This window comes from Balaenoptera musculus, chromosome 9, assembly GCF_009873245.2.
Source record: "Balaenoptera musculus isolate JJ_BM4_2016_0621 chromosome 9, mBalMus1.pri.v3, whole genome shotgun sequence".
NCBI lineage: Eukaryota > Metazoa > Chordata > Mammalia > Artiodactyla > Balaenopteridae > Balaenoptera > Balaenoptera musculus.
In genome coordinates this window covers 57,860,157-57,872,428 of record NC_045793.1, presented here as the reverse complement: position 1 = coordinate 57,872,428, position 12,272 = coordinate 57,860,157, and the positions used below count along the sequence as shown (strand labels likewise).

The 12,272-nt window shown below is 38.7% G+C and overlaps 1 protein-coding gene across 11 annotated transcripts in view; it reads left to right on the top strand.

Moving 5' to 3' along the window:
* Window positions 1–12,272, top strand: part of HEPACAM2 (HEPACAM family member 2) — a 53,627-nt gene that overhangs the window by 14,135 nt on the left and 27,220 nt on the right. For 8 of the 11 annotated variants that reach the window (XR_005021324.1, XM_036864455.1, XM_036864452.1 and 5 more), the window contains exons 2-3: window positions 5,368–5,721; window positions 10,403–10,687. Coding sequence is in view for 10 of the 11 variants with exons in the window: in XM_036864455.1 (XP_036720350.1) it covers window positions 5,368–5,721; window positions 10,403–10,687 (639 nt within the window). In the remaining variant the exon portion in view is untranslated. Of the gene's footprint in view, window positions 1–5,327; window positions 5,722–10,402; window positions 10,688–12,272 lie in introns of those variants that run through there. The other 3 variants (XM_036864453.1, XM_036864459.1, XM_036864461.1) reach the window with 2 other exon arrangements.

The window sequence follows — 12,272 nt, the reverse complement described above, 5'->3', positions numbered from 1 at the left end:
TTTAGAGAAATAGCATGTTCATAAGTAGCTAAAGCAGTTATTATCCGTTAAGACTTTCTTTCTTTCACAAATTTACTTTTCTCCATTGGTAGTATGTTGTAAAGACCATGGGTAATTTGGAAATTTTTTTGTATTTTGGAATATTGAGTATCAGTTTGTTTTTTCTTTTAAAAAATCTTAGAAATTTGAAGCCCCAAACGTAGTTCGTAAAGTCTGTTCAAAGTACATCATAATTTCTATTTTCTCTAAAGATACAAGAGTTTATTTTCAGTCAATAATAGTTGTGTTGTGCTTGCTAATATCATACATGGCACTGGGGAAGTAAATGCCAACTATTTTGAGCCATGGTAGAGGTCACTTTGTGAAGTCTGATGTTTATATTAAATACAGTGAAACTGGTCTAGGGAGTCTTTTGTTGCTGGAATATAGATAAATTTTGCAATATGACGTCAAAAATGTTCTTTATCACTGGACAGTCCTTTATAATGTCTTAGTTTTATAGTTTAAGGGAGTCTCTGAAGGGGAGAGTATTGCTATAACTTTGTATGTCAGATTTTCAATGGTATTATCAATGTTCTCCAAATTAGTATAGTGCCTTATATGCAAAAAGTCAAGAGTTTCCTTTTTTGTACTCAAAAAGTACGTATTAGTGAATCTAATAATAAAATTGAATTTTCATTTAAGTACAAATATTTGGAATATTAAGGGGAAATTAAAATTTCATCCATTTTTATATCATTTATTTTCATAAAGTTTATTTGTTCTTACAGAGGTTGACTTCCTAAAATCAATAGTTTAGTCATTTACATTTTCTCATACAAGGAAAGAGCACTTGAAAATTTCTCAAAATGAAGCTAATTTTTTTAAGTCCGAAAACTACTGTTTTGCCAGCATGGATTCCACACCTGTCAGGGGAAATACAGCAATGGCAAAAGAGTATGTGATCCTAAAATGTAGCAGAAGCATCCTATTATCTGTTTATTCTGCAAAGTTTACTACAAGTAAGGATTGCATCATATCAATAGATTCATGTCTTTCCTGCAAAGTAAAAAGATTTTAGTGGCTGAGATTAGAAACTGTATAAAGAAAATTTCATTCCTCACTGATACTCTTATAACTTGCTACCTATAATTTATCTGATAAAAATGGTGTAGGCAATGTAAGCAAACAGCTATTGTAACAGCTGTGCTGTCTTCTCACTGTCATACATATATTTGAAAAAGCACACATATTTGAAAAAAAATTAAATAACATGATTTCATATCATTTGGTATGATAAGCATTGAATATATTCAGAGGTACTATTGATGGTAATATATTATTTAAGGTATTATTACATGATGCAGTTTCTAAAATAGACTAAAGAACTAGTTCACTCCCCTTAATGATTATTGTAAATGCCATATAAAATGTTATTTTCTGCTAAAGTAGTTTCATTTTTCCCTGGGCTGCAATATTTGTATCGTATTTAATATTTTATTAGATAGAATTTATTCCCATAACTTCAGTCATAGACTCTCCAATCAAGCTTTCTTACTTAAGTTTCAGCTTTCTGAGTCAAGATCCAAAAGTCACCTACATTTCTATTCTAGTCATGCTTGCACTCCATGGTAAGAAAGTGCCTCCCAATCATTTTCAAAATATTACAATCTCAGTTAATCTTTTTCAACTCAACCACACAAAAAGTAGAGAAAAGGCGTTCTTCCCCTTTTCAGAAAAAAAAAAAGTAAAAAGTAAACAAGGACTTCTGCAATGATTTCCCCAAACTCCGAGAACAGATTGGCCAGAATTGCACTCAGGCCATCTCTATCTACAGCTCAGTCTAGCAGTGGTTCCTAGGTTGAGCTGTGAAATGTATTAAGTGAACCAATAAGTCAATGACCAAATTGCTTACTGTCAGAGGCAACTACCGAGTTTTATATCAGGAGCCATGCTGTTTTTTCCAGTGCATTCTCAAAGCAGTGATGTAGTTTCCCACCATCCCCCTTGATACCTTGGCAAAAAACACAGAACTGCCACTTTATTAAAAGATATCCAACTTAATAAGTGGACTTAAATCTGAGATTCAATACTTCAAAATTCTTTGGGCCTTCTCTCACTAAAATATGAGTCCTTCCCCTTTAAACTGTAGGGTAGCTGCTACCCTGAGAAAAGCACCTTAGGATGTCAAGAACATAAACATAAAGAGTAGAGAGAGGCCTTGGACCTCATCTAATATTACCCTTTTTTCACACATAAGAAAACTGCCATCCAGAGAATTAAAATGATTTATCTAAGGTCAGTTAACTAATCACCATTTTATCCCAAGTATGTGTTCTTTACTAAGACCTCGTATTTCAGTGTGCTTTTAACTTTATCAAAGTAGGAAATTCAGAAATCTCTCTGCACGTTTAGAAAATAGGTTCCTGAAATCCCTATTTCCAGGCAATTTGCAAGTGATTAATTTAAGACTGTATGGACAAGGGAATCCAAGATCAAGAATGAACCGTGAAACCCTCAGGAATATTTTTGTATTCACTGAAGTAAAAAAGGAAACAGCAACACAATAAATACAGTGAAAAGTGCATTTTACATATCTTAAGTCAGTAATAATGGGTGCTAAAAAAACTAGTTCTGCTTACCAGGAACTTGTTAGGCACTTCCTATCACCAATTACAATGAAAGGCATGAAAATGCATGTTGTTTCATGCAGATAACACATGTACTAAGAGGAATCTTCTCCTGTACATGTCTGCCATCCAATGCCCAATGTCTTTCTATATCTATGACTTCAAGAGCTTCACTCCCTTCTCTCAGTCTCTGCTTCACATACCTCAGACATTACTAGTTTTAAGTCCTAGATTTACTCTCTCATCTCCCTTTAGCTCTCTTATGATTTCCTTTCCTTTTCTGCAATACACTTTATCTCCTCTTTATAATTCCCAGCAACAAGCTCCTTCTTTTTCTACTGATTCAAATTAAGAAGAACTACAAATTTAATATTCTTCCACTTGCCAGAAAAGAAAACAGAAGCAAATCCTCATACCTTTGTAACTCCTTTGTTATGGACCAAATCACTACAATGAATGTACAGGTACAGCCCATTATCAGAAAAAAAAATTACAAGTCAATCACAAATACACACAGAGCCCAAGGAGACTGTAAGACACATATTTATTTTTCCCATAGAATCACCTACTTTTTAGTCCTTATGGTCAGTTTCAGTTGAGCATCTAGGCACCCCTTCTCCCCTTAACCTCCTCTGATCTTCCTCTTTGTCCTTTCTCCTCTTCAGTTCTTTGCTCTGACTTCCCTGCTGGCCCCGGGGTCTCACTGTTTACCAACAGCTACCCAAAAACGAAAACCATGGAAATCTTTGCTCTAACCTCTACCCTGGGAAAGAAAGAGAGGAATTTACTGTTGGTGGAATTTGATTCCTCATAGGAGCAGACCTACATATTTCAGTTTCTCCAAATAAATCGTTGTACAAACAGACCTTTCTACCATTCCCTTCCTAATATTGATGACCTTTCACAACAGGATTCAGATAAATCTTAAAGATTCCCTTCCTAGTAGAGATGAAAAGGGAGAAGCAATCAAAGAAGATAAACATTTTGTATATGACAAAATTGAAATTGTAAGTTATCTCTATTTGTGCCCAAATTTTCATCCCTCCTCACCTAGGATTCTTTTCCACCCTCACCCATCTGTTTTCTGCTTCATCAAGACTTCTCTTTCTAGTGATCATTCCAATAGCTCCAAACATGCTGTTCAGCATCTATCCAAAGAAAAAAAAAGAAATTTTAAAAAAATTATTTTTCTGCTCCTTTTCTCAGCAAAACTCCCCAGAAGTGTTGTCTATGCCAACTGTCTCAAATTTCCTTTCCGTTCTTTCTTTTTTCCATCACTGTTCAAAAGACTCCACATTTAAATTCCTCTCATTTTCTCCTCCACTGTTCATACAATGTAGGTACCATATTGCTCCCCCTTTAAAATGAGGATTTTGAAGCAAAGAACTTTTGATTAGTATTCTAATCAAAATGGTAGAAAATGGTAGCTACATGGTAACCTGAGCTAAGGAGGACTGTCTTCTCAATTGTAAATATATATATATATATATATATATATATATATATATGCTAGATAAAATAAAACAATATATAGCTCAAGGTAAAGAAGGGGAAGTCTCCAGGTGCCAGAAACTACAAAGAAACCTTGCCTCTTAGATTTCTAATGGGCATCTAAAATGAACATGTCCAAAGCTGACTCCCAATCTTTCCACAAAAATGTCTCCCACAGTATTCCCCATGATTAATTGATTAGCTGCCCATTAATAAATGACGACTCCGTTCTTCCAGTTGATCAGGTCAACAACCTTAGAATCATTCTTGACTCATCTTTGTTTCTTGTATCCCACCCGCAATGTGTCATCAAATCCTGTTAGCACCACCGGGCTTTTCTCACAATATCTTTTACTACCACCCTTATCTACAGCACAGTCATCTCTTGCCTACTTTATTGCAGTCATCTCCTAAGTGGTCTCCCTGCTCCTGATCTTTCCCCTATTTCAGTCAGTTCTCACGGCAGCTAGAGTACACCTAAAAAAATAAGAAGAAAGACCTCTATCCCTCTTGCTCACAAAAATCCAGCTGTGTTCCCATCTCACTCAAAGTAAAATTGCCAGAGTGTTTGCCATGACCCTAAGGCACTTCCTGATCCGGCCCAGCCCCCTCGCTGGCCTCCTGTCTCACCACACTCCTGCTCTGCTCTGCTTCACCTACTCCCGCCTCTTGCTGATTGATGCTCAAACCCACTAGCCAGATCCCTGCTTCCGAGCAGGAGTAACCAATCACAACCGGTAATAGTTTAATGCCATTCTCCTTAGGATGTTTGCATTTGGCAAGGCCTTGGCTAAAAGGAAAAACTTCCAATTATGGACTGTTAAGCCATTTCAGAAGACTGTGGAGGAAGATTCTCAAGAGGAAGTAGCCCCTCAACCACATAGATTGATTAGGATATGATATGACTCAGACATTAACCAGTCACAATTTCAAATGTTTTTAAAGGTTTCATTGGACTTTAGAACTAATAATCTTTCCCAGTTCTCCTTTTCCCATTATTCTTTAACAGTTAGAGATAATAACTTCTGCTTTTCCTTTTCATCTTGCCTTTAAAGAGGTCACGCAGTCAACAGTCTTTGTGGGGAGTTTTTAAAATGCAGGTTTCAGAGACATATTTACCTCTACAGGTAACCGGTACTAGAAGAGTCAGTACCTAGAAGCCTCTCTTCTTTGAAAAGGATTATTACCCGATCAGGTTCTCTCTGTATTTCCCCTTTAGATTGTGAAATGTGGTTCAGGGTCTTTACAACTTTCCTTTCCTTCATAGCAGGTGCTTGTTCCGGGCTGAAGGTGGCGGTGCCATCACACACAGTCCACGGCATCAGGGGTCAGGCTCTCTACCTCCCCGTACACTATGGATTCCACACTCCGGCATCAGACATCCAGATCATATGGCTGTTTGAGAGACCCCACACGATGCCCAAATACTTACTGGGCTCTGTGAACAAGTCTGTGGTTCCCGACTTGGAATACCAACACAAATTCACCATGATGCCACCCAATGCCTCCCTGCTCATCAACCCATTGCAGTTCACTGATGAAGGCAATTACATCGTGAAGGTCAACATTCAGGGAAATGGAACTGTGTCAGCTAGTCAGAAGATTCAAGTTACCGTTGATGGTAAGTCCGCTATAAGTGACATGGGCAGCTGAGTAGCACAGCAGTTAGCAATGGCTCAGGAGATTAGACTACCTGGGCTTTAGGTCCTGGCTCTGCAACTTTGGGCAAATTAACCCTCAAAGCCTCAGTGTCTCATGGCACAAATGACATTATCCACCTCATGAGGCTTTCTGAGGATTAAATAAGACATGCATATAAAGTATATGCGCAGTGCCCAGCTAAAGGTAATCAAGCAGTAAGTAGAACGTATTATTTGTTTGCCTGGAAACTATCAAGTATAAAGTTGCTGATATAATGAGGCAGAGAAAATTTTATTTCTCATTAACAATGTACCCTGGGAAGTGCCCCATTTTTGTCACATAAAGAATTTTTTTCTTATTTTGGTACACTGGGAAGGATGAAACTTGCTCAGTGACCATACTTAAGGAACAATAGAATTTGCTGGGTATGTCCTCTGAGGGAGAGTGGGGTTCAGCTAACTTTCAGACATTTATTTTCCATACTGAGGTATGTAAGCAGCATACCTTAAATATACTACACCCAAAGCCCAACTTCTGATTTTTCCCCTCTAAACCTGTCTATTTAACAATATTAGCAAAATTAGCAAATAGCAACTTCATTCCATCAGTTGCCTAGGACAAAACCTTGCCATCACCCTTGACTCCCTCTTTCTGTCACACCCTACATCCAGTCCACAAGTTAACCCTGTCATCTTTACCTTCAAGATATGGACAGAAGTGAGTCACTTCTCACCACGCCCACTACCGCCCCGCTCAACCCCACCATCAGCTCTGGCCTGAACTGTCCTAACAGCCTGCTGTCCACTCTCCCCACTTCTGCCCCTGCCTCCTGCAGCTCAAAATCCTCCCATAGCTTCCTGTCTCACTCACAATCAAAGCCAAAGTGCTAGCGATGTCCCACAAGGCCCAGTGTGAACCCCCCAACAGAGAGGTACCCAGTACCTCTCTGATCCCTTCCCACCTCTCTTCCCCTCACTCACTCTGTTCTGACCACACTGGCCTCCTCGCTCTTCCTAGAACAGGCCAAACACACTCACACCTCAGGGCCTTTGTACTTGACTGTTCACTCTACCTAGATTACTCTTCTCCTAGGTAATGGCACTATCCCCTATTTCCTTTCGGTCTCAGCCAGAGTGTCACTTTATCTGTAAAGGCTTTCCTGACCACCTTATGTAAAGTATACAGAGAGAGAGAGAGAGTTACTCTTTATCTTGAGTTCTGCTTTATTCTTTTCATAACACTGGACGTATTGTATATTTTTATTTTTTTTATTGTTTCTCTTCCTTGCCTAGAATACAAGGGCCATGGGAGCAAGCTTTGTATTGTTTGCTGCTTTGTCCTCACTGCCTAAACCCCGATGCAGGCCATTTGTAGGCACTCAGTAAATATGTGCACAGTAAATGAGTGGAAACTGGAGAGCTTGCAGGGGAACAAAGACACAGGATGTGGGGGCAGATGCCTAGAGAACAACTTTGGGGAGAGAAAAGGAGGACATTTTCGTATTTTCGTGAAATTCTCCTGGGTAGTATCTTGTCTCTCTCTCCAGACTTTTAGTAGAACATCCATTACTTGTTAATATGTAGTACAATTGGATCTGTTTATGGACATGCAGCCAAAAGTTCTTTCTAAAAAATTTTTTATTGAGGTATAGTTGATTTACAATATTATATTAGTTACAGGTATACAATACAGTGATTCAAAAATTTTATAGATTATACTCCATTTACAGTTATTATAAAATATTGGATCTGTTCCCTGTGCTGTACAATATATCCTTGTAGCTTATTTATTTTATACATAGTAGTTTGTACTTCTTATTAACCTACTCCTATATTGTGCCTTCCCCCTGCAACGAAAAGGTCTTGATAGGGGTTTAGGGCCTGTGTAAAAAATCTTCTTAGGAAACTTCCATATCTGAATTACACTGTTAAATGCAAGTGTATGATCACAGTACCAACGTCTATTCTAATGATTGGCTCTCCCATTTGAGACCTTCGACATCACCTATTTGACTTATTCCATACCACATGTATTTCCATGCATGGGCACACTTGAAACATAAGCTTTTTCTACATAATGAATGTACCAATTCATTTTTCTTTTTAAATCATAGTAATGTAAACAAAAGCTATTCCAAACCCTTTGTTCTTGCCAGGGAATATAAAGGGTTAAATTGAGCGGACCACTTGACTGCACCCATCTTGAGAAAGGCTGGAGCCTTCAGAACTCCTCAGCACCCCTGCAAGTTGCCTTTCAACCTCTTTTCTCCTTATCTTTCATTTTTTCCTGTCTTCTCTGGGCGGACGGATTGGATCTGTTTGTGCTCTAATGCACCTTTTCTGGTGTAAAAAACATGTGAACATGAGTCAAGACAAATTTACCTGAGAAGATGCATCAACCCCAATTAAAAGTTGTTGTTGTTTTTTTTTTTAACATCTTTATTGGAGTATAATTGCTTTACAATGGTGTGTTAGTTTCTGCTTTATAACAAAGTGAATCAGCTATACATATACATACATCCCCATATCTCCTCCCTCTTGCGTCTCCCTCCCACCCTCCCTATCCCACCCCTCTAGGTGGACAAAAAGCACCGAGCTGATCTCCCTGTGCTATGCAGCTGCTTCCACTAGCTATCTACTTTACATTTGGTAGTGTATATATGTCCATGCCACTCTCTCACTTCGTCCCAGCTTACCCTTCCCCCCCCATGTCCTCAAGTCCATTCTCTATGTCTACGTCTTTATTCCTCTCCTGCCCCTAGGTTCTTCAGAACCTTTTTTTTTTTTTTAAGATTCCATATATATGTGTTAGCATACGGTATTTGTTTTTCTCTTTCTGACTTACTTCACTCTGTATGACAGTCTCTAGGTCCATCCACCTAGCTACAAATAACTCAGTTTCGTTTCTTTTTATGGCTAAGTAATATTCCGTTGTATATATGTGCCACACCTTCTTTATCCATTCATCTGTCAGTGGACATTTGGGTTGCTTCCATGCCCTGGCTATTGTAAATAGAGCTGCAATGAACATTGTGGTACCTGACTCTTTTTGAATTATGGTTTTCTCAGGGTATATGCCCAGTAGTGGGATTGCTGGGTCGTATGGTAGTTCTATTTTTAGTTTTTTGAGGAACCTCCATACTATTCTCCACAGTGGCTGTATCAATTTACATTCCCACCAACAGTGCAAGAGGGTTCCCTTTTCTCCACACCCTCTCCAGCATTTATTGTTTCTAGATTTTTTGATGATGGCCATTCTGACCCGTGTGAGGTGATACCTCATTGTAGTTTTGATTTGCATTTCTCTAATGATTAGTGGTGTTGAGCATCCTTTCATGTGTTTGTTGGTAATCTGTATATCTTCTTTGGAGAAATGTCTGTTTAGGTGTTCTGCCCCTTTTTGGATTGGGTTGTTTGTTTTTTTGATATTGAGCTGCATGACCTGCTTGTATATTTTGGAGATTAATCCTTTGTCAGTTGCTTCGTTTGCAAATATTTACTCCCATTCTGAGGGTTGTCTTTTTGTCTTGTTTATGGTTTCTTTTGCTGTGCAAAAGCTTTTAAGTTTCATTAGGTCCCATTTGTTTATTTTTGTTTTTATTTCCCTTTCTCTAGGAGCTGGGTCAAAAAGGATCTTGCTGTGATTTATGTCATAGAGTGTTCTGCCTATGTTTTCCTCTAAGAGTTTTATAGTGTCTGGCCTTACATTTAGGTCTTTAATCCATTTTGAGTTTACTTTTGTGTATGGTGTTAGGGAGTGTTCTAATTTCATTCTTTTACATGTAGCTGTCCAGTTTTCCCAGCACCAATTATTGAAGAGGCTGTCTTTTCTCCATTGTATATTCTTACCTCCTTTATCAAAGATAAGGTGACCATATGTGCATGGGTTTATCTCAACCCCAATTAAAAGTTTGATAGGAAATTGAAAGCTAAACATTGGGACCAATTGTCTGTTACTTATATATCATCTCCTTCTCTGTGTGTCCTGTAATCATGCATAGAAGGAGATTATTATAGGCTTTGGTTTGTTAAAGTGACTAACATGGTACAGTGACTAACATAACGCTGCAATATAAATGCACAATAATTAAAACATATAATTAGTTCACTTACATAGAAGAAAAAGTAAATGTGCAAATGTGATTCTTTAAAACTTTCTCTCAATCCCCCCAAAGTGTAATGTATCTGAGCTTTGTATTTTGCAGATGGTGGATAGGAATTTGGGCTCACCACATGTATCCCAACCAGCTGCTCTTGGGATATTAGGACAAATCAAGAGAAGGGAATAACTACGTAAACTTTGCTTGTGAGAGTACAGCCTTATGGTGTCGGGGGAAAGCACAATGAACAGGAAATAAGGAAGCCGACATTCTCTACCACTAACTGCATTATCTATAAAGTAAAGGTTTCCATTAGAAAATCCTTGAAGAGTAACTTCTAGACTCAGTTATTTCTGCTATAAATGATATTTTTATATTTTATCATTTTGTGTTTGCCATGACTTTTTTATTTTCTTCTTTAATTACTTCCTGAACTGTCTACATTTATAAAGTGCAAAACGTTGGAATCATTTTCCTAGGATTTAATATTTGAAAGACCTCATAGACTTTTATTATAATTCTGTGGTGGCAAAAATCATTTCTGTCTGTTCTGATATTGCAGATCCTGTCACGAAACCAGTGGTGCAGACTCAGCCTTCCTCTGGGGCTGTGGAGTATGTGGGGAACATGACCCTGACATGCCTCGTGGAAGGGGGCACCCGGCTGGTCTACCAGTGGCTAAAAAATGGGAGGCCTGTCCACACCAGCTCTACCAACTCCTTTTCTCTCCAAAACAACAGCCTTCATATTGTTCCAGTGACCAAAGAAGACATTGGGAATTACAGTTGCCTGGTGAAGAACCCTATCAGTGAGATGGAAAGTGACATCATTATGCCTACCATATATTGTAAGTTTTTAAAAATATATACATACACATGAGTTTTCTTCTGGGAGGTTTTCACGAGAGGAGTCACAGGGAACATCACCAGATATTGACACCAGATGTCATTCGGTTTTCACCATGATTGTAATGTAGTACTAGGTGCAATTATACTTCCTAGGCACTGTCTTGTCATGAAATATAGTTACTTGCACAACCCTGTTTCTTGAAGATCAGGTTGAGATACTGGCCAGGGGCCTTTTAGGATACATTCTCTGACTCAGTGCATGTGTGACCTTAATTCTAGTGGAAAGTAGGAACCTCAGTTTCAAACCCAGAACCGTGCAGAAGGCACTGATTTATTCACCCCCGTGGAGGAAGAGCTGTTCGTCATACAATGGGAGAGGGATGTGCTCTGGAGCTGACTGCAGGGAGAAAGAGTGCTCCCAGGTTATGCATGGGGAATGCAGCCCAAGGCGTGGCTCTTCTCTCTGCCCGTTTTCTCAGCTCCACTTTTACAGGCAGGGTGCAGAGAGGATCACAGAGAAAACATAATTATTCTGCAGTAAGCTATTCAGCTTCCCAGGGAATCCGTAATTATTTTGGATTTCAATTCTCTCTGGTTCTCTTTTCTGTTGATGTAGTTGCTATCGTTATTTTTGTTTAATCTCATGTACAAGTTAAGTTCACCAAACTTCTCAGTTCATGTCATATTATCATCACCAACCCAAGCAAGATTTCTCTCTCTTGATTGTATTATTTTTCCCCATCCCCTCTGCTCCATAGCACCGCCTCCAATATGTTTAACATTGCATTCTAATTTCAGCTTCTCACAAGGTTTCTCAACCTCCACACTAATGACATTTTGGCTGGACAACTCTTTGTTGTGGGGAGTTGTCCTATGCATTATAGGATGTTTAATAGCATCCATGGCCCCTGCCCACTACATACCAGTAGCACCCTCCCCTCAAGTTGTGACAACAAAAAATGTCTCTGGACGTTGCCATATGTCCCCTGAGTGTGGGGGAGAGGGACTGGTGTGTGCAAAATCTCCCCTAGTTGAACCAATGGCTTATCACATTGGGAAGTCATCTGATCAGTTACCATTATAGCTTAGTGCATGGCCACAACAGCAGTATAACAAAATAAATAAGGCATGGCAAAGGAAAACTTCTCACTCAGTGGCATGAGGGTGGAGGTTTCAGCTGGTTGAATCACAAGGGTAAAATTAAGCCTTGTAAATGTATCTACTCACTCATCAAATATATCTGCATAATGCTCAGAAAGGCCCTAAAGCCTAGTGTTAGGTGCTTAGGAGGTAGACAGACCTAAGTGGGAAATGGGTTCTATCACTACCTATGTGACTTTAGGAAATCCCTTGACCTTTCTGAGCCTCATCTGTAAAATGGAGATGGTTAAAACTACCTCACCACATTAAATGAAATCAATCCTCTCTGAAGAATAGCCAGTAGATGACACCAAGCATTCAGTAAATGGAAACTGTTTGTATTATTGATACATCTGTATTCTATTTTCTTCAATAGAAAATTGATAGTCTTCTTGAGGAAGTGTGTTATTAACTCTTTGGAAAAAAGCACCAGCATATGTAGGT